The sequence below is a fragment of the Hermetia illucens genome, chromosome 5, assembly GCF_905115235.1.
Source record: "Hermetia illucens chromosome 5, iHerIll2.2.curated.20191125, whole genome shotgun sequence".
NCBI classification, from domain to species: Eukaryota; Metazoa; Arthropoda; class Insecta; order Diptera; family Stratiomyidae; genus Hermetia; species Hermetia illucens.
Genome location: NC_051853.1, coordinates 73,589,800 through 73,613,184, shown reverse-complemented (window position 1 = coordinate 73,613,184; position 23,385 = coordinate 73,589,800). Strand labels below are relative to the sequence as shown.

The 23,385-nt window shown below is 42.7% G+C and overlaps 2 protein-coding genes across 4 annotated transcripts in view; one reads left to right on the top strand and one right to left on the bottom strand.

Annotated features, from left to right (window-relative positions):
• Positions 1–4,076, top strand: part of LOC119658309 (protein spaetzle-like) — a 43,224-nt gene extending 39,148 nt beyond the window's left edge. For both annotated transcript variants that reach the window (XM_038065617.1, XM_038065618.1), the window contains exons 2-4: positions 3,202–3,217; positions 3,465–3,744; positions 3,881–4,076. In XM_038065617.1, coding sequence (XP_037921545.1) covers positions 3,202–3,217; positions 3,465–3,744; positions 3,881–4,049 — 465 coding nt within the window. In that variant the 3' untranslated portion in view covers positions 4,050–4,076. The remainder of the gene's footprint in view (positions 1–3,201; positions 3,218–3,464; positions 3,745–3,880) is intronic.
• Positions 4,077–12,435: 8,359 nt separating this feature from the next.
• Positions 12,436–23,385, bottom strand: part of LOC119657389 (RYamide receptor-like) — a 290,267-nt gene continuing 279,317 nt past the window's right edge. For both annotated transcript variants that reach the window (XM_038064274.1, XM_038064275.1), the window contains exons 6-7: positions 16,352–16,440; positions 12,436–12,729 (exon numbers count right to left, since the gene is read on the bottom strand). In XM_038064274.1, the coding sequence (XP_037920202.1) occupies positions 12,671–12,729; positions 16,352–16,440 (148 nt within the window). In that variant the 3' untranslated portion in view covers positions 12,436–12,670. The remainder of the gene's footprint in view (positions 12,730–16,351; positions 16,441–23,385) is intronic.

The following is a 23,385-nucleotide window of genomic DNA, read 5'->3' as shown; positions in this document are numbered from 1 at the left end:
CGATTTTCGGATCATCGTACATATTTTTAGTAGATGACATAAAGTGTTCCTCAAAGATAGAGGCAACTGGGACGAAACAGCAAAGTGCGTGGCACAATATACTGAGGTATTCTATACAGACGGCTCAAGGACAGAACAGAGTGGGATTTTGCAATGGTACAATAAAAAACGGTCTGTATAATTTTAATGGCAGTACCTTGGGTGATTGGTAAGCGATTAAAGGACAGGCGCATGGCAATCAACAGTGATAGTCAAGCTACCCTTAGAGGGTCGAAAAGTCAACTGATCAAATTTTTTTTAGGAATGTGGAAGTCGTTTGAATGTTATATCTAGATCCAATACGATGGGTTCGTCGTTTTGAAATCCATCTTGTCCGAGGCAACATCCTCTTTAGGTTCACCCAACTAGTGGCCTATGCTGACGATATCGAAACCATGGGAAGAAGATGTGCAGTCTGCCTTCATCCAGATGGAGCAGGTGGTGCGAGACCTTGGGCTACACATTAATGAAGGTAAGGTGAAGTACATGGTGGCAACGTCAACGCCAAAACCAAAACCAAAAGAACGAACAACATCAAATCGCACTGGCCAAACGAAAACAATGAAGATAGGAGAATACAACTTTGAGACAGTTGAAAATTTCTCGTATCTAGGGTCGAAAATTACAACCGATAACAGCTACGCCGATGAAATCCGCGCACGGTTGTTGGCAGCCAACAGAGCCTATTTCAGAATACGAGGCAGAGTTCTTCGCACTTTGCTGATAGCACCCAGCCAGGTGCTCACGAAGTCTTGGAGCTTTTGAGTAACAATGGAGCTTGCTCTCCATGTGCCACACCCACATAGTAGTGCAGAAAGTGCGCTAACGTAAATCGAATTGGTGTGGGTGTTAACTTATAACTACGTTTCCAGATTTTAGGCAAGGTAGCGAAAGCGGATCTAGCACTCTTAATGTGTCGAGCAAAATCCAGCTCGGTGCCACCTTCGGTAGAAACCATGCTTGTTGGATATACAAATTCGTCCCGATACATCGATACTCTGCCCATTAACGCAGGTAGGGCCACAGGGGAAGCTGATATCACCAGCGTAGTCAAGGGATTCGAGGAAAACTGTCATCGTTCGCGTTTTTTAGACAGGGCAGCACGAAGAACGGGAACGATAACAAGAAGAACTAATGTTGATGATAAGATGTAACTCTGGCGGAATCTGTTTTGCACCTAAAATTCCTCTGAGATTTTACCTTGATGCAACGCGTGACATTTGATGCTGTCTCTATTCACAAACACAACAAAGAACAGGTGGAGCGAAAATCTAAGTTCAGCGAACTGTTCCAAAATGATCCGTAAGGTGTTGATGTGATCAATAGAAGAAGATCTGGAGTGGATGTCAGCTTGTTCTTTGTCGATCCAACTTTCCAAATATTCTTTGATGTGTTCTAGGAATATTTTAAATATTATCTTTGCGACGACAGCGCATTTATGGTCGAAATTATTTCCCTTATGCTTGGAGGAATAGTCGGAATTTGCATGCTATGGTGACCATCCATTTCATCCAGAAGAGGTGGAACTTCACTAGATATGATACCGTTCTGAAGTGTTCCTTTCACCACTTCAACTACTCCTAATCGTGGATGATAAGTCGACCGTGATCGTCTTTCACAGGACCAAGGTTTGCCACCATATGGAAGTTATTCCGTGGTGCGATATAAATTTTTTAAATCATTGCGTTTTGTGGCATATTCTGCCTTCCTGAGGAGCGCCATAACTTGGCACACATTTCGCTGAGATTTCGGACGGTATCATAGTTTGAACGTGTCACTCATAACGGGTAACAGAGCCTTAAATATTTTTGGTCCATTGATCTGCTTCCACAATTTCGAAGTGAACCAGATCCTATGCCGCCCTTTCGGTCGTGGCCGAGGACCAAACAAAAGAGCATTTTTTATGGCGGTCCAATGCTAATCGATATTCACAGGTGGTTTACTCACTCTATCTGCCGTTCGATTGGTAAGATAGTTCTCTCACGGTCGAGCGACAGCTGGATCATATAAGCGGCCAATATTCAACCAAGGGTGGCAGCTCTCCAACGCAACACCCAAGCGAACGTAAGCGAGCATCAGATGGGATTCTTTTTCAAGACGGATGTCAGCATTTCTCTTGTTAGGCACGTCCAGGAGACAGGACAAAATCTGGTCAGTCTGATTGTTCGTTTGGTGCTGGTCAGTTCAAACGCAGCTAACCCTATGGTAGGGTCTGTACTCGAACAGTGTACCGCCAATGACGAGGCGGCGGAACCTACAGAAATCCGCAAATCTCTCCCCTCACAAGTCTGAGCAGGAGCACACCTTGGCATTCAGATACCTTTGGACCTCTCCTGAACTGCGTGTAATTGCTCATAGAAAGTAGGCTTTTCCAATACATCGTACACAGCGCAGTTTTCTTTTTCTTCAGCCTTTGTCCCGTTGTACACAGCACAGTAAAATTATGATACCCCTAATCTTTTTGTGCTGATGTACCCCAATTGCAGCAGTTAACATTACACCCGTTAACGAAAATCATATATACATAAACTAAACAATCTAGTAGGATGAACCACTGTGGTCCGATGCCCACTGAACTAGCGAAACAAGTGTTGGTGAAAGGTTGGAGCTTTTGAGTAATATTGGAGGTAATATTCTATGTGGCAATCTCACATCGCAGAAAGGACATTGGAACGGAACAGTCTTAACCTGATGTTGGTGCTGAGGTAGTTGCATTTACCGACTTTGGATATAACAGCGTAAGCAGATATGGCGCTGTTAATGCGTCTTGTTGATTGTTGTAATTATTAACACCCCGGTCTTAGTGGTGTTTATGTTCAGTGTGTGTTACTTATTTCTTTCAAATGCAGGGTCATTCGGCCAAAGTCCATTACATGGTAAAAGAGTAGGCAAATGTCACCATTGTTGTGAGATCTTTCAGAAAAAGTGCCATAATCTCTTGGGGCAGAATTTTTTTTTTCGGAACCTCTTTGCGAATTCTCTTGTTCTAGATTCCCGTGTGACCTGATCACAGCATGTATAAGGACCGTACATTTTTTACGTGACAGCAGTGTCAAAAAGAACCCCTACCTACGACATTCCCGAATCTGTCTGGCGCATAAGCCTGTAAATACTACTCACTTGTAGCTGTAAAATTAATTTTGTTTTATTTCCAATTTTCAGAACGCAGAAAACCCAGGTAATTTCGGACTTAGTGCTATGGATGTCGGGAGCAATGCTCAATTTGCAACTTGTAAAGGAAATAGTTTGCACAAAAGGCTAACGAACAAAATTAGTTTGTATCTGAAGGGGTTAGTAGTTACTCAAGATTTATTTTTTCGTCATTGGCTGGCTTTCATATAAATGTTATTGTTCCAAATTGAGCCTCCCTCATCAATGTACCAGTTCTTGCGTTCAAGAAGGGCCCAATTTTTACTTCAATGTAGGTTGTATAGCGAATGTTACCGACGTTTTCTGTGAAAAGGATGCCGACTATCCAGAAGCCGAGCTGAATCAGATTTTGGGATTAAAGCCTTCCGACTACATGTTAGCTTTCGGAGAGGATTTCGTCCCGGAAATTGTCAGAACTGAAACCATCGAAGCACCTCTTTGCGTAGGTTTCGTGCGTTTGATTTATCCTCAAAAAGGGAAATCAGCTAATGGCGCCTGGCATTCCATAGTGAACCACGAACCCTATAACCAAGGCATTCGAATAGAGGAGTGCTTGTAAGTATTAATGAATTTTTTGGGCTAGACAAACGCGAATGGCCTATTATTGTTCAATTTTATTTATAAATTGTTGAAAAGTTTTAATTAAAATATTATGAATCGACTTCTTTCACCACCGTCCTATATTCAACAGACACTTAGATCGAGCTTGTTCAGCGACAGATGATTTTCCCAACCACTACGTAGCGAAATGCGAACAAGAGTATGCGTATCGACCACTTTTTGCCTGGAAAGAAAAAAAAATTACCAAGGTGCCATTCCAAATACCAGTGAGTTGCAAGTGTAAATTTTGGCAAACTTAATACAAAACGTCATAATATTCAATGCTACACTATGTAATTTTATTTTATGCTATGTAGTCCTTTTTTGCCTATGAACTCATTAGAGAGACACTCGGCGCATGTGTGGAAGTTGACTAGACAACTGGGAATTAATGCCTCAGACGATGATTACGCTATCAATTTGCTTATTTGTGACACGAAAATAGCCCCTTTTCGGGGTGCCGTAACTTTCTAACGAGTAGTAACTACTAGCGAAAAAAAGGAGGACGGGGCGAGCAAATTTACAATAATGGTTTCAAAATGAGAGAGGACCTTAACCCCTGCCAGGATCGAGTTCAAAATTAAACGCTAATGTTTTGAGATGAATATAGTCCCACTTTGAGAGGCCATGGCATTTAAAGGGGTGGTAATCACTGCATTTCTTTAAATGTATTAGAAAGAGGGGCCTTTCTCCTTCTTGTACATATCCTCCCCATCCAATTCAACTTTGGCCATGATAATATTAAAACATCCTCCTATTACCAAAATTATAATTCAGCAGTCCGCTGAAAGACGTTGTTTTGATTCATGTGACCTCATCTCCAGGGCCGCTTAGCACTGGATCCCCTTCCTTCCTTCCCACCTCCCCTTCCTATTTGCTCCCATCTTCTAAGATTTCATTTGTGAAGTCCAAACGTTGCACTCCCTCCGATACTGGTTGTTTCGAACTTCGGCTCTTTGGTGTTGGAAGCTCTACATCGGTATCCTGCGTTCCTTCCCTGTTCCGGCGTAAGCCCTCTACACTTTGGATTGGTTTGAACAGCTCGTTCCATCCTTTAGGTACCTGCTGGAATGGGGTCATTTTAAGAGTTTGTAACTGTGCTGTAGTCGCCGTGCATTGTTTCGTCCAACTTAACTCGCCTATGTCCTTTTCGCAGATTTCTTTAAGGTTTCGAACAACCACCTAAATATAGCAGTGAACATTATGCTTCGACCCGACGGCATTTTTCCACCTTGAGTACTTTTGCACTGCATCAATTCTCTCGTCGTTGGCATGTACCGTTTCTTTCTTGCTGCACTCGGTGGAACCTTTGCCACTATCAATACCTCGTCATCTTTACGAACCTGGGTAGAAAGTGCCGCATTTTATCACTTCGCTTAAAGGGATCCAGGTTCGCTATCTCCTCCTTCACTTGAAGTAGTATCTGCTCCGATGGTCTCATAATCTATAAGAATGACGTCAATATCCTCTTTGACTTTCCTTTATTGCATCCGCCATTTTCATTCGGGTATTTGCACAGGCTCGTGTTCACGACCCACAGCCGTGGCATTCGTTTTTCGCCTCCCGCTACCCCTCTGCTCATTCCTCTCTTTAGGCTACCCACCCACCAAACAGTAGACAGGAGCCGAAAGTTCCGAATGCTTTCTGTAACAGCTCTCCTTTCAAACCTTCTGGGTTAGCAGGACTAACTCTAGTGTTTAAGGCGGCTACTTCCATTAAACTGCGGTTCACCCGTCTCGGAATTGCTACAAAGTGGCGTATTGAATCCCAAAACCGACTGAAAACTTTTACCTCAACGAACGTGAGGTATCCAGTTTAAACCTGTACAGGTACTGGCGATATTTACCAAGTCCCGTGAGAAACTGAGTAAAATTATAATTAATCTTATTGTGCCTTCTCCCCAACCAATTCTTGATAGCAGGGATAAGCCCGTGTGACCATTGACCTTTTCCTGAACGTCCCCCGACGCTCTTGCCATCTATATCTTCCTTTCAGCGTTCGTCGTCTGAGGCCAAGGAGAGATAGATTTCGCGTTGTAGATGTTCGTCATCTCATCTGCGAAGATGTCAATAATAATAATCGTTGGCCCAACATCCATATTGGATCAGGGCCTTGAAGTGTGTTAAAGCACTTCATTCAACACCCTAACGGTACACTACAGTACACCGTAGGAGGCAATGTGATCAGCACTGCGCTCGCCCGGGATTGTTACTCTGATTTGACTTGGGTACTCATTCACAGCTGAGTCGACTAGTATCCGACGTCAAATCACGATACAAATCCCACTGCCACCAGTGAGATTTGAACCGCGACCTTCCGTGCTCTAACCACTTAGCTATCCGGACAAGATGTCAACAGGCACCATTATCGAGATGCCGAGCGGAGATTCGTCGGAGACAGTCCTCAAGGAAAATACATCCTTAGAGCTGTCCTCATGTAGATTGCACTGAGTTTATGAGCGTTAGCTGTGATCTGCAATGCCTTTCGACAAATTGGGGCTGCATAAAGCAAGATCAAACTCATTATCCTGGCTATAAGCAACCTATAGATATACCGTGGACCTCTTACATTCGGTATCATCCTTGCCAGGGCTATATTTGCAGTGATTGCTTTGTCGCAAAGATGGCTGGCTTGGAAGTGAATTTATCGAATTTCTAATTCGAATGCAGCCATAATTTCTTTTGCCGCGCTTGATGATGAGAACTGCTTGGTTTTTTTTCTTCGCAAGCGTCAGACAAGAACTCTGTAGCCAATTCTTAACAGCGGTGATTGCTGCGCGTGGGTATAACTCAGCATCTTCGAGATGCTTTGCGAGAACACCAAATACGTCGTCAGTGTAACCCACCACCGTGGCTTCCTCCGAAAGGGGAAGATTATATAGTATTAGATTTCAATCGGCTACATTGAATGCATTTCTCACATCCAGAGTCACTACCTTGGCTCGTGACTAATCTATTGTAGAACACTCGCTCTAGCATTTTTTCCACAGTGTCCAAAATACATATAGGGTTGTAAGACTCACTCGGAGGTTTATCAGCCTTAGGCGGTGGTTCTATTTTCTGCAGCTTCCATGCGGCAGGAAATATTCTCTCGGACATACAGGCTTCGAACAACTCAGCGAATATGTCCGGTCTGGCTTTCACGGCAAGTTTAAGGGCCCTATTCCCTCAGATTCATAGCTTTGTTGTCTCTAATTCTACCATCTTCGTCGACTGGTGATATTCGCGTTACATTCAGAGATCGCTGAAACTTTCAGTGCCCTCCTGAGTGCTGGAACTCAAATTAGATCTTAGATCCGTTTTGCGGAACTGTTAGTATGGCTTTTTTCCTCTTAGGCGTCTGCTGATTTTCTAAACGATCTACATCTTTTTCTCACTCTGTCTTGGTTGGCAGTGTGATGCCAATACGATTAACTGTCACTTGCGTCACAGGCAGCTGATTTCGGTTTCGACACTTTAATAGTTCACAACGCATTTCTTATGGCTTCGTGTGCATTGTGCTTGTCCTTGATAAACTCGGACAGCTCAACTAGTTTTTGCAACAAGATTTGTGAAAGGTAATTCCTCCTGATAAGGACTCTGTTCCCCATGAACCCTGACCGAATTACTTTTATTATAGTCTTTTAATTTCGACATCCATTGACCTATTCCCTCTGTTCTATCTAGGGTGGCGTACAAGAAGAAACTTTAAACAGTGGGAAATGCTGGATCTGCTGCAGTAGACGAATGTTGTAGGGTATAGCTAGGGCGATCAGACTGAAATCTGCACGGGAATCATCAGAAGTGGTTCCGGCTATGAAACCTCACCAGATGCTATCTCGTAGTATGCGTACAAGGATAGCCCTCCGAGTTCATATGTCTCTGGAGAATTCCCGGGAGGGTGTGTGCTTGGCTAGGTTATTTGCAGTCAGTCCCCTTGTAGGAGTTTCATGGTGGCTTTGGTTGTGCCTACATCACGGGGGGGGGGGGGGGGGGTTTCTTGTGGACTCATGCGTGGAGTCGCGCTGTACAACTAGAATGTCGTACTCCTTAGTTCCAGTAGAGACTTTAGGTAGACTTTCCATTCACTAGTATAAATGCTGAGCGTGTGCTTAGTATAAACTGGTACGGTTGTTCCAGTCACTGCGGCTCTCTGATTGTAGTCTACAAATCAATCCGCGTCATAAGCGGCACCGTGGGCTTACGCCAATATGGCGGTTACTCACGCAAAATCAGCAAGACTTAAAGCCCTAACATGTGAAATGAATATCAGGTACATTTAACGTATATACATAACTAGCTATGTCAAAAATATGACTATTATGGACCAGTACCCAGACCTTATTGTGCAAGCCAGGCGTGTTCAGTCTTTCAATGCATTTTCATACCAGTTCGCGGTTCGCCTATTTGAGTGCCTTGATAGCCATTTGGTTGTCGGTCAGAATATCAATGTTTTACTTCCTATAGTTCCTTTGGAGGTTGAAGGAGACACATCTATCTATGTCATATGTTTCTGCCTGGAATTTACTAGTTTGCTTACCTATTGACTCAAAGTACGTTTTCCTTGAACCAATAACCTTCACGTCCGCTCCCTCTGCTTTGAGGGATGCGTAAGTGTACCAAATAATCAGTTGCTGGTTTAAGTCGTATGTCAATACCCCGCTGTCCCAGTTTATGTTGCTTCAACGTGTTTCAAACTTCTTATGGAAATGAAACCTCGTTGTCATGTTATCCATTGCTATCATTAATTGAGGATACCGCCCTGAAAGAATATCAATCTTCATTCGATTAAGATAGTTCCGCTCCTCACTGACACTCCCGTGTGCGAGCTTGGACTTAGCAAGTAGTCCATATTTGATTGCAAAACCATGCCCTCTAGCATCAGTCAGTAGCCATTAGACGTGGTTCAGTGCAATGTAAAACCGGTTGGTAAGCAAGTAATCGGTCTTATGTCTACGGGGTGTGGCACTGTGTCTTTTTTAAGGACAAGGTAGATAATTTCCGTAGGGAGGAAAAGTGGAAATTTCTTAGTCCGACTAATGACCTCATTTATGCTATGTGCTAGCCGAACGTGTATGCTGGGAAATTTTTTATACCAGAAGCTCTGCGTCCAATCCAGACCTGGGCCTCACTAGTTTTGCTGCAAAATTGAAAGAATATTTTATATTCTTAAATATGTGCGAATGGAAAAACATGCATAAAGAGTTGCACACATAAAATGAACACAAAGCCTTTTATCTGATGCGCCGAGTTTCCAGTATACCTTATTCAGTTTCAGCTCGCGTGTTAATGAGTTGGTAGGGCTGCATCAATTCCCTTCCTTGCGGAATTTCCAGGAAAGATATTTGAACCACGGCCTTCCATGCGACAACCTAGAACTCTAACCACTATGCTATCTGGACCATTGGGTATAGAAAATTGTTTATGATTGGTTTCGGGAATGCTCGCACGTTTTGCGATAAACTTGAGTAAGAATTTCGGCGATTTAGGCTGGGCCTTCCGAGTCTAAGAGAAGCCGGCCTTTCCTAAGTACTCATTTCTTTTTTACGCATTGTGCGCAAACGATATTGTCAGCCACGCCCTAAAAGGACCTTACAAGACTTGACCGACTGCATAAATACAGAGGCCGGTCGCTGAACCTTTTTGACATTGGAGAATATAGCTCTTTGTTTAAAACGTTTGATATTTCGGTTCCGCAATGACTACTCAGTCGTCCAAAGGCTTTTTAGACTTGGAAGGATCCAATATAATGCCGACTTTTACATCTAAATATCTTGTATACTGCTTATAAATATTGCTTTTTTCTGCCAAACCAGGCTAGCTAAGAATTCTTAGTCGGACTAATTTCATATGGAGCGACCCCTACAAAAAGTGAACTTAAGTTCCTCTAAGCAAGTTCTAAGGTGGTCAATGGGTAGTATAAGTCCCAGGGCGTAACGTGGATTGGTACCCACAATGGAGCTTAAAACCTGGGAAACGCCTACTGAACCAACACAAACAGCTCTACTATCAAATCCTATCTCTACCTCCACGCGGTGACCGCTGGGAGCTCTTCTTTAACGAAAAGCTGCAGACGGAGAAGGATGAAGGCGATTCTCCCGCGCCTAAAAACGGGACAAATTGTATCAACTGGTCCTCCAGGTTGGGGGTTGGGTAGGGCTGACAACCCTATACGCAAAACTACCTGTTAAACCACGAAAGGAGTCTCGGACTGGATTGACTACACAGCGACGAACCCGGCAACAACAACGCAATAGGGATTTGCGCATTTCCTCCTAGAACGTGCGCTCCCTGTACAGAGATGGAGCTGCCAAGCAGCTAGAAGATACCCTGTCCCGACATAAGGCTGATGGAACAGCGTTGCATGAGATGCGTTGAACAGTGACCGGTTTCCTGGAGAAGAGTCACTACACCATATATTATAAACCATGTGCTCGGAGTAGGTTTCTTAGTCAGCCAAAAAATGAAGCCTGCTGTTATCGGCTTTGAAAAAATAAGTGGACAGCTATGCACTCTGCGCTTGCGAGGCAAATTTAGAAATACAAGCCTCATAAACGTCCACGCCCCTACAGAAGAAACTGCAGAGTCGGAGAAGGATGCCTTCTACGAGACAGTAGAACGAACCCTCGAAACCTATCCCAGATATGATATCAAAATCATGCTTGGCGATTTTAACAGCCAAGTAGGGACGGAGCCCGTTTCAGGCGATACGTTGGCTCCCATAGCTTATATAAAAATGCAAATGATAACGGACTGCGTATTATTCAATTAGTAGTGTCACACGAAATGGTTGTTGGAAGTACGTGGTTTGCGCGGAAAACGGTCCACAAACAAACGTTTGCTTTTCCAGACGGGACCACGTTCAACCAAATTTACCACGTGTTGATCGAACGCCGCCACATCTCAGCCTTGGTGAATGTCAGAACATATTGGGGGCCAATATAGACTCGGATCACTATTTCGTCCACATGGTGTCCGAGCTCGAATAACAACACCACCCAGGATCCCCTCTGACAATCGAGTGAGAGTTAATACTGAAGCCATCCACAACGCAGCCGTCCGCTACACCTATAAGAGGGAAATAGTCGCCGCAATAACCGCAGTCAACAAAGGACCTGGAAATCAAGTATCAACAAATGATCTTCACAACTACCTGAAGAACGTTACCATTCATACGGCCACATACATACTTGGCCCCAGCCGCAAAAGGAGTCGACACGGCTGGTTTGACGATGAATATAAGCTAGCAACGGAACGGAAGAATGCCGCATACCGAGTAATCTTGCATTCTCAAAGAACGCGGGCACGCGCAGAGACTTATCACGAACTCCGTCGAACAGAGAAGTGGCTTCACAGACGGAAAATGGAAGCCTTGGAGAACCGACAAGTCTGTGAACTCGAAAAGTACAGGGAACAACAGCACCAGGCCCGGAAGTCAGCAGGATGAAGCTTTATACACCTGGATGCTCATCCTGCCGAGACAAAGAGGGAAATCTAATTTCCGAGAGAATGGGCATATTGGAGCGATGGGTTGAGTATTTTGATGAGCTACTGAACAACCAGAACATCGGCGAGTTGGAGCTCCGGCCAACTGAAGACGATGGACAAATTCTGCCACCACCAAGTATAGAAGAAACAGTCCGTGTAATTCATCGGCTTAAAAATCATAAGCCGCCAGGAGCCGATGGAATTATACCCAAATTGGTTAAATATGGAGACGACCAATCACACCAAGTGATTCATCAACCTATGCTCAATGTGTAGGTCAGCAAATCAATGCCTGACGACTAGAAACGAGGCATTATCTGTCTCATACATAAAAAGGGAGATATCACACAGTGCAGCAATTATATGTATATCACGTTACTGAGTACAGTCTATAAGATATTTTCTTGCTTGGTCGGATAGCCCCATACGCCCAGAACATCATTGCCTCCTACCAAAGAGGCTTCATTCCACGCAAATCAGTAACAGATCAGATTTTCTCTCTGCGGCAAGCGATGGAAAACTGTTGCAATATGGACATCAGTTTCACCATCTCTTCATCGACTTTAAAGCCGCCTTTGATAGCATAACCAGGGTAAAACTGTACACGGCCATGTGAGAATTCGGTATCCCGACGAAATTGATAAGACTGATTAGGCTGATCCTGGCCAATGTGCGAGTCCAGATAAAAGCAGCAGGATCACTCTCAAGACCATTTGACATCCACAACAGTGTAAGGCAAGGCGATGCCCTATTATGGGTCCTCTTTAACCTGGCCCCAGATAACAACAAAACCTATGAGCGATGCCATGACCGTCAGATTGTGGATGGTGGGCGGGTCATTTCATCCGTATGGATGAGGATGATCCAGCCCGGAAGGTCTATAAGGGCAGTACCTATGATGAGATGGACCGATGGCGTAGGCCAGGGCGCCAGCTTTAAAGGATATCGAATTGGTGGTCTCGGCGCAAAACCAGAATATTTGGAGTTCCTTATTAAGGCAGGCCTAGACCGGATACCGGTTGTTGGGCCGTTGATGATGATAATGGAACAAGTTCTTAGTTTCTTTGAAGTTTCTTTCTTTCTATAAGCGATCAGTGTCGTCCTACCTTAAAAGAAACAATTTAAACCCAATTAACACCACAAATAAATCATTTTCTTTTTTGAGTTTATTTAATGACAATAATTCCTGTCTAAATTACATTCGTACACACTGTTATAAAAATTAAACTTATTTTCTAACTTCTCCATTCGATTTTAATAAACATCATGAAATGGCTTTCATCTTTGGTCATATTTTCAACAATTTGTGACTTTGAAATATTTTGGGCTGTCCAATTGTAGTGCTTGTCGCCTTTCGCCCTAAACATCCAATCTAAAGTTCATTCGATAATGAGTCATTATTTGTTACTGAATTATTATAAGTCTTGGGCTGATATCACCGCAAAACTGTCGTCTCTGCGCATGAATACTGGCTCTGGAATGAAACAAGATAAGTTCGAAAAGTTAAAATATCTGGAAAAGATATGAATATAAATGTACACGTGTCTGTACATAATAAGCCCCTGAGTAGCAAATGCCCCCTACCCTAACTATTACTTATAAAACTATATCGTAGAAAATAAGTGGAGCAGTAGAGTAGAATATGGTATTGTAAAATATGTCAAAATGAAAAACTGGGAACTCATTGCTTCAGGTATGAAAGGTTTTGCGGATTTCGTATCGCCGCCGGCTAAATTTTCCATTTGGTATTCTCTTAGGTTAGAGTATCCCGAGGACATGACGTAAACGTCCATGTTTCGCTCCCATATTGTAGTGCAAAGAGAACATCAGCGTGGAACAGACTCAAATTTGGGGTAGTGCTGAGATAACTGTGCTTCATGATTTTCTCACTGGGATTCCACCTCGATGTGGCATTTTGGGTCATCATATGTCGTTTCAGATACTTTCTTGGTTATCACTGTTGGTTCGCGGGATTCATTGATATAAGCAACGCAAAATTGTAGCCAGCTCCTTGTAGACTTTAGGCTTTTGCGGTGGTTTTTGATGCCCTCTAAGGTTACTGGAACTATTATCTTTGTGGGAACAGGGAGCATGTATTCTCTAATTATCATACTAAAGGCCTATTTCATAATTTCAGTCATTCCACACTCTGGGGAAGATCTTAGATTCCTAACGTTTGCATATAAGTGAAAGCAACAACACTGTAGAAGTTGACGGGGTGCAAAAAACAGTCAGAATCAGAGGCGGTCAAGACCTATTGATGGCAAATATATCCTGACATCGACCTGGAAGAGCTGGAAGAGATTTAAAATGGTGGGAAACTGTGCCTTCCACCTCTTCAACTGTTCATCATCATGGTTCAGAAGTCTACCATTTACGTTGCTCACAGGCCTATCGAAACTTTTACGACCACCTAAAAATGTTTCCCTATCCAACACAATGGTAGAATTCCTTTGCTCCGCGCGTACCCTACTAAGCGCTTCTTTGCAGCAATTAAGAGAGGTCTTAACCTTTTAAGCTCATTGATCCGCTTCCACTTTTTCGTAGTCAACTATAGCTTATGACGCCCTTTTGCGACACACAAGGAAACAGCTGTGTTCGCCAAGCAGAGGTAAGCGATCATCATCGTTATCGCTTCCGTTACTCCACATTCAAGAGACGTGGTTAATCTGATTAGACGTTTTCGTCGATCAGTCGGAAACTGATAATATGGCATGCCCTATACTCGAACATGGTACCGTGTGATGATTTGCTCGAATTTGTAGAAACCTATGAACCTTGCACCTCCTTATTATGGTTATTAGAACACAGTATATGCTCAAGGAAGAGGTAGTTAGAACATACTTTGACAGTTACATCGGTCCTCGGTAATGTGCTTCAGTTGCCTCTACGATTTTCCGAAAAGATTGCACAGTTCCTCCACTGTTCTGCCACATTTAGGATTAAAGCGATCCACTGTTCCGTAATCCTGGGATTGGGGGCCTCATTGCGTGACATAACCGGCTATGGAATTGTCGCCTTCTTTAATGTGTGATCTATCCACTGCCACTCCTGATATTAGATTAACACGTTGACGTTAATCTGGCCCATACGTCGGCAAAATTCTTGATTAGAAATTGTCTTAGAGAAGAACATTCCAATGAGACGACGTAGATATCAATGAAATAATGAAAGCTTGGAGCTTTCGAGTAATAGTAGCAGTGACTTTAAATGTACTGCTTCCATATAATATTTCAGAGAGAGCTGAACGCGGAACAAAACAACTTAATATTTGTGTTGCAATAGTTTTTAAATTTTGAATTAAGCAGTGAAATTGGATTTCGTGCTGTTAACGCTTTGAGTGATAACAAGTTCGGTGCAGAAACAACACGACCTTTATGTACAAATTGATTTAATCCTGTGGTATTCTACCAATTATTACAAATAGGAAGAATGCCCGTCAAACCAAGAACCTATATAGATATAGATGTCTCCCATTCGACCTTTATCGCCTCCGATAAAGAAGACATCAACCGGCACCATTCCCAAGATGACAAATACCGCGGAGAGGACGTAGTTATCGACAATCGCGATTCGGGATTCAATCACTTTGATAGTGATTGAAGAATGTAGATTAACCGCTTCAGAATTTTCCGCAGAGTATGTACAAGACATATTGATCTTTAAAAGGATGGCTCACCTAGAGTTTTATTAACCTTATCGTCGCGTCATCCGTGAGGACAACGAGCCTCTTAATTATCCCATGACGATTTTATAGGGACTCCCTTACGGATTCATATCTACCTCAGAGCAGAGCTCCTTAAAACTCGTTACGCTGGATGGCGACCTTGAGGTTTTTGGTGGCCGCGTCATATGCATGTTATTTTTGCACTTGATCGATCCTGCCTGCCGCCGTTTGGGCCGTTCGTCTGACTCGATGCAGGCTGATCGACGGCTGACCAGTGCACTATTCTACCAATAGTTGGGTTTTCTACTGAGAATCTGCACCTTCTAGGCAAAAGTGAGTCATATAGTATGCCTTAATAGGTTGGTTTAGCTACACTTCCACGGAGGTTTGCTTGGCCAATGCTTTTGTAGACCAGCTTGATACCTTTCTTCGCGTTGGATGTGCTGTTTCTCTGCCATGTGGTTGTCACCATATTTTTAAGATATTTTCCTGGCGATTGCTATGGGTGAAGTCCTCGCTAACGTGTCAGGAGACACCATACACTACTGCAGGACTGACAAAGGTTAAGTATATTATTGAGCAGACCACCTTTCCGAGAGGTATTTACATTGCCTTCGTTGCCCAGAATTGTATATAATTGGGCAAAGGGATCCAATAGGCTTTAGCCCTTCGAGTTACTCTCTCTGCTTCCCTATTCGAGATCCTTTTTGAGTGTTTCAACCGCTGCTGCCGTCTAGATACAGATTTTTCCCATTCGACCTTTATTGCCTCCGATTGAAAAGAGATGTGTAATTGTATCAAATGAAAGATCTCGATTAGTGCTATCCAAATCTGGCATCAGTTCTGCTCAAATAAAGTTAATAATAGTACATTTTTTTTAGAAATTGACTGAAAAACCGTATTAAATGCAGCTTGGAATCATAAAATTTTGCCATAATATTGGCTATCACTGCTAATATAGAGCATGATACTACCAAGTTTGGTGGAAGTCGCACTACTACTAGCAATGTTACAGTAAGTCAAACTCGTACCGTTTGAATGAGACTTTGAAGGTCAGTATCACACTAAAGTGAATAGTCTGGCCAGGTACAAATCAGACAAAAGCCCACTGAAATACATACCCTTCATACCTGGATTGTTAAGCTTCCGGGTTTCGACTTTGTTTGCACTGAGGAGATTTTGGGTTTAAACAGTTATGGGCTTATGACATATACGGAGTTTTTCTAGTGAGTTTCCTTTTCACCTTCTTACTAGCCTGAATCGACCGGTGTGACTTCTCTATTTTTGGATACGCTCGGTTTTATTTAAAAAAGATAAAACTTTGTTCCAGTTCTTCCTTTGTTATGATTTTAGCTTTATTCGGAAAGTGATAGATAATTCAACCACCCACTTAGCATTGCAGCGTGACGTTGTTACCGTCAATACTCACCTGATTTATACTTATTTTTGGCTTCCGACGAGTGCTTATATATGTTGTGCATGTATTGGCGCGATGTAGGTGAGAAGTATCGTCGATTCCTGCAGAAGAAAATTGAAGCTACGTTAATCGTTATCCTAGAAAGTTAGATCCATATACTACAAGAGGTGCGATAACCTAAAGCACCAATCAATCGGAAAAGCTACCCAGAAAGTAAAAGGAAAACAAAAGTAGCAAACAACTTCGCATATGTAGCAAAAGAAGGAAGGGAGGAGGATTTAAGCTTAGCAGAAGAAAATGAATTTATTATTCATTTGCATGGTTCGGATGTATTCTGTGTACGGAAGCACCGTATATTTTCAGATCAATTTATTACGGTGCGTGTGTTTCTTAGTATAATGTGTGTATGTGCTTTAATCTGCGTTTTATCCGTGTTTGGTGGAAATTGCAGGGTCTGGTTCGCGTTAAGCTGCCTCCGTCCGAAGGGAGTACATTCATAAAATGATTAAAGTAAATGTTGTCTTGTAGCTGCTATATATATCGGTTTATGTATGAACATAAATTCAATTTAGAGGAATATCGATGTGGACAAATCAAATTTAATAATTTATTAATACAGCTGAGTCCCGATAATTTCTACATCGATTATTCGAATTTTCGGCTAATTCGTACAAATTTTCCGGTCCCCAGAGTTAATTTTCCTCATTTGCATTTTCCCGATAATGGGTGATTTCGATATTTCGTATCAATTCTTAAATCCCTGGACCATACGGATTATCGAGATTCGACTGTATTAATATTATTATTAAGAAGGTTTCATAATCTAGAAAGTGAGTTGCAATTTAAAGCAAAAGTGGAGAAAATGATATTGAACTGAAGGCAAAAAGTGCAACAGAAACAGGAAACACATATGAAATGAAGATCATTGGCCAGCAACTTATATATATATTTTAGGCAATAAAGATATACAAAATACAGCTGAACGTGTTCACCATAGATTATGTCACTTCGTGATCTTCTTTCTATTTAAATTTGCACCTTGGACCCTACAATTCTTCAAATGAAAAATCACAAGTGGTGTCTGGCTACCTGTATGGCCTTTGGCAGGAATCTAGGTTATAAATCTACAAAGAATTCTGTCTGGATACTTCAAGAGATTGGTCTTCGCCTTGCTTGTAAAGCACTTCACTGAAAACGTGTTAAGGAGTGGCAATATTGATCAACCGCTTGCTCAGTCGATGACTAATCATGATAGTTTTCGAAAATGGCCATGTGGTTTGGTGGATTGGCTGTCAATAATCGGCATAACAAGTAAAACATCGATAAAAGAATATTTTAATCATCCATCTAACGCCTCTAACAGCACTTAGCTTCCCTAGCTGTAGGTACAGGCTGATATTTCAATCTCTCAAATTTTGACTGTCCAGCTCCTACAAAAATCAGGATTATAAAATGGCCATCGATAATGCAGTCATTAAGTGCGTACTATTCTTTGGTGACCGAAACTTCAACCCCAGACGGGATCCTCAACTTGAACCGCAAACTTTGCCATAATCGTTTGTCCCATGTAGAACTGAATCCGACTTTGTACAGCCAACTTATACAATGAAAACACTTAAAAAACAATTCCAATTATGCTATAGATGTTTTATTGAAATTTTGTAGGGTACATCGGCTTGTGTTCTCCTTCAGTGCTCCTTGGACAATCTTAGTATAGCATCCACAGTATAATTGGAATTCATTTTGAAGAGTTTCCATTATCCAACTGTAGAAAACAAAGAACTTTTCTTTGTAAAATTTAACTAAGTAAACTAATTTACCAAAGACTCAGTAAAACCACCAGTCGTAACGATATTCGACAGCTATTAGGGATATTGGATTGGCGTGCCTCGGCCTAAAATCGGGGCGTTTGGACTGACACAAAATTTTGGTGAAAAAGCTGAAAAAGTATGAATTCACATTTTGTGTTCCTAGAAAAGCTGGTCCGAGACCTACAAGCAACGATTGCTTCCCTGGAGGCAACTATTCGGACTACGTTCGTCCTAACCATCAGTTAGCAGCCGCAACAACGCAAACAATGACATCAGGCGCGCGCTGGTCCAATCGTAGCACAGGACGGAATCAACCGACCAAGTAGTCATTTATGCCCAAGGGTAACAGCAACAAGCACCTCAGAGGAAGCAGGTAAGTATCAAAATTCCATTGGCTGTAGTTGTAAAATCCGCCGAAAACTTCAGGGCCACCCAGGCCATTATATTCAACTTCGCCATAAAAAATCCCTAATCAAGAAATCATTAAATTTCAAATTTGTAAAAACAAACAGGAAGGACGCGATCAAAGACCTTCTTGTGAAGAACCAGACAAAAACTATAACGCCCCATCGCCCCAAGAGATGCAAATGACCTAAGAGTCTAACGAATCTCCACACTGCTTTCCATCAAACCCTTCTTTACAACAAGACCTTTGACGTATTTTTTGAGATTGATGATGTTACACAAATAAGAGCAATAAACCGCATCATGGCTCACTTCAATCAGCTGCTAGGGGTTTAGACATTCGGCACCGAACTTCCACCTCTAAATATGATGTCACGCACGGGCCACATGAGTGCTCCAAGGAACCGAAAAAAGTCCCAAGTCCGTGAACTGTGGCGCAAGCAACCACCGCGTCAACTACTTCAAAGTTCCTAACTTTGTCAAAGTTATGAGGAGAAGGAGCGCCTCAAAACGATCATTTTGATGAACCTTGATGGGCGATTTCCTTCTTCGTGATAACTAACTTTTCCGGGTTAGGCTCTTCCGTGCATCCAATGTATAAGGCTTATTTACATGTCGCACTGGTTACATGCTTTTTGCCGTTACTGAAAGTCCATCTTCGATAATGTGCACGCTCATTAGCACAAAGTCGCCTCGCTCAACCACATGATCCACCGGATCTTATGGATATACCAAACGGACCGTCAGCAGCTTGAACAACAAACGAAAGAGATCGCTTCAACGGCAAACGCTTACCAAGCTGACTCCGGATCAACCGCTTAGACGGAGAGTAGCTTTGGATTTTCGAACAGATTTTCGTTGTAATGAAAACTGACAAAATATGGCTTCATTTTCATCAGCAGGGCCGGTAAGCTCAAACCCAAGGGCCAAGGATACAATCGATCAAATGGCCAAGTCCGGTAAAATACGAAATATCGTGCGCAGATTGCAGAAAAGTAAACATCGGAAAAACCGTGCACTTGAAGGAAGCAGAGTTGGCAGAAAGAAAGGTTGCGATGGTTTTCAAATCGAAGGTAGACGAACATATCGTCCTTAATAACAACATAGCTTCCAGGAAAAATATACGATCATTGAAGCACGTAAGATACACAACGAAGTTAGAAGTGAAGAAAAAATTCTCAGCAGCGATCAAGGCAACGGTTACTCCTTCCTTTTATGAAGAGACGCACTCGTGGATACTCTTATAACATCCGTTCCATCGACAAGACATATAATTGGGGGAAAGAGTGAGGGAGGATTATATCACCTCACCATAACTTCAAACTTATCTAAAGTCCTTCATGTTAACAAGGAACTAAACAGTCTAAACGCCATATCTTCTGGTTCAATAAACCCACTCCACACGAAAGCTCAACATTTTCTGCTACCAATAGTTGATTATACCGCTTTTGAATTCATCTTCTGGATGGGTATCTCCCCTAGACATATGGAGAGTCTGCGTCACAAGGTAAAGCATATTCTCCGCTACTGTACTGACGTATTTAAAAACAACAATGTTACCAACTACATATCCCACCTGATCCACAACGACACTTCCCGAGCTACATGTACCGATGCAATCATGCAGTCAAATTCCTAGAAAGGTGTCGGTCACATCTCAGTCCACTAGCTTTCAACTGTTTGGGGACTGAGCGAGGAACATTTTCTGCAGAAGAATAAATTCGCCTCATTTAGCATAACAGTGATAACCGCCTATTCGACACTGAAAATAGAGTAGTTCACAACGCTGGTCGTCACCCCCTCCACTACGTCCTTCCACCCAACAAAGCCGATGCCGTTCCTAATCCGCTTCCATTTCCATTAAAAAATCCCAGCTCATCCCTTCCCTTCTACCTATTCAAACTCACAAATATCGGATTACAGGATCCGGATTGTTTTGTAATGGCCATGGATCCACCTCCGTCCGCTCCATTTTGGAATCCGCGCAAGATAATTTGGGCGTGGTGCAAAACATTACTGAACAACGACCGGGTTGCGATCCATGTGCGTACAATCCGTTAATTGAATTGAGACAGAAGAGCTGTCCACTCAAGACACCAAAAAAGAGTTTTTACCTTTAGTTTTCACCATGGTAGAAACCGGATTGGGCAAAACAGAGAAGAACGGCAACGGTGCTCCTCATCTGAACTCTAAAGTATGATTCAGCCACTGGCTGGAGTGGGCACAAAGGTGGTCAGAAAGCTCTAATGAAGAGCATAAGGTCGGCTGACCGAATATCATGGAGATGTTTTTGCGAAGAGCCAACTTTTTTGAGGATGAAGCTGAAGTGGATGCTTATAAAACGTAGTCAGCGACGGCTATCTACGTTCGGGAGATACGACAAATCGTTTGCTTGAAGTGCACTTCCTAGGCAACATCCAGAATCTCATTTCAGAGCCAATAGGTGCGTATTCGCTTATATTCCAATTAATTGAGGTGATTTGAATTTGAAATTTATTTCCAAACCAAGAAACCCACCTATATGGAGGCAAAAAGCTTCCAATCGACCAGCTTCACCTCTTTCTACTAAAATGATTAGGAAAACTAGTAGATTACTTTATGAGGGATACATACACCTCCAGGTGGCCACCTCACTGTAGGCAACATAATAATAATAATAATCGTTGGCGCAACAATCCATATTGGATCAAGGCCTTGAAGTGTGTTAGAGCACTTCATTCAAGACCGTAACGGTACACCACAGTACACTGTGAGAGGCAATGTGGTCAGCATTGCGCTCGCCACATGCCTGTCAAAAAGCAAACCCATGCAGACAGCAGTCTATTGAGGATGGATGTCTAGGGGGTTTCCCATAGGGAGGGGATATATCCCTTTTGACATAGGTCCTGGTAACAGTGGAAGTAATGGAGAACACAAAGGTCTCCGCGCAAGCATTTGCGAACGATCTAGCCGAAATAATCATCGGCAAGTTTGCGAACACAGCATGTGACTGACGTAGATTCAGAGGCTCGATTGCCTAAGTATTACTGGAGCAATAAGTACTACGCCGACTGCGTCACTCGAAACTATTCTAAATCTATCCCCCTTCCTTTGGATGTGAAATATAAAGCAGTTAACGATACGGTTTGATGCCATGGGCGCCTTGGAAGTTCCTGGACAAACATCAGATGGCTTTCGTGTCTGCCGACCATATGGTTTTCAAATTCGATATTCAAAAGATATACTTTGTCGTAAGCTCGAAAAGCAAACAATGGCCGAAAAATGGCCATGAGCCTTTGGCAATTATAAAATTAATATGCTTCATCGAAGGGTCAGTCATGGAGGGCAGATTAGGCGAGGTACCGTTCTCTGGAAATCCAATTATGGAACTGGCCCGACCCCTATGAAAAATGACGACCATATCCTAGTCCAAGATATACGGTATTTCATTGGCAGCAGAATAATGTTTGGCACAAAAATTGCGAGGTTCCACCATTCGAAACTGGTCTAACAGCCGGGTAGCATTATCAGCACTAAACAGCATTGATATATCAAGCCAGATGGTGCGGAGTTTCCACCAGGTAGTGCTGAAACTTGGCCGACTGAACGAAAGATTCCTAATTCGGATGCTGGGGTAGTCAAACTTCGCTAATAATGGGAAAACTGGCTTGGTAGGGGTCTGGATCAACAATGGTGGATCCACTTTTTGGCATCCGGCCATTCACTGTTTAGTCTATTCTGAAGAGTGAAATTGCAATATTTCAAGGAATTGAATGGAGAAAGTTGAATTTCTGCCGGCAGGCGAAAATATTTGTGAAAGAACTCGGGTCCACTAGAGTGGCATTTTTGTTGTCCTATACGAAATGGAACATGCAAACCTTTCTTCAATAAAGAGTGTGCACATTCTCTGTCTCAGATTCACAAAAGCCGGCGAATAGCGTAGGCCATAGGCCATTGAATTGGCGATCTCCGGGAATAGTACAATGGGGCTATCAAAAGGCTTGACTGTTTGGAGCTGCAGCTCCCATCGCAAAACTAAACTCAATAACCAACAACAAACTACATGGAATTTTATTAGTTTAAAGTTCTGAAGTCACAAGCACAAAATAAGTTAGCTGCGAAGATTAAGTTTATTTTAAAATTGCGATATCCATTATTTATGAATAAAAATGGTGTTCCAAAAATGTTGAAATATTCGGCCTTAATTCCCGGTATTAAAGTTACTTGAATATGCGCTATTTTATTAGTTACTTCCTATTTTTCGGTTTGTGATGGTTAGATCCAGTTTAGCATTAATTGAATTCATCATCATCATCATCATCAACGGCGCAACAACCGGTATCCGGTCTAGGCCTGCCTTAATAAGGAACTCCAGACATCCCGGTTTTGCGCAGAGGTCCACCAATTCGATATCCCTAAAAGCTGTCTGGCGTCCTGACCTACGTCATCGCTCCATCTTAGGCAGGGCCTGCCTCGTCTTCTGTTTCTACCATAGATATTGCCCTTATAGAGTTTCCGGGCTGGATCATCCTCATCCATACGGATTAAGTGACCCGCCCACTGTAACCTATTGAGCCGGATTTTATCCACAACCGGACGGTCATGGTATCGTTCATAGATTTCGTCATTGTGTAGGCTACGGAATCGTCCATCCTCATGTAGGGGGCCAAAAATTCTTCGGAGGATTCTTCTCTCGAACGAGGCCAAGAGTTCGCAATTTTTCTTGCTAAGAACCCAAGTTTCCGAGGATACATGAGGACTGGCAGGATCTTTGTCTTGTACAGTAAGAGCTTTGACCCTATGGTGAGACGTTTCGAGTGGAACAGTCTTTGTAAGTTGAAATAGGCTCTG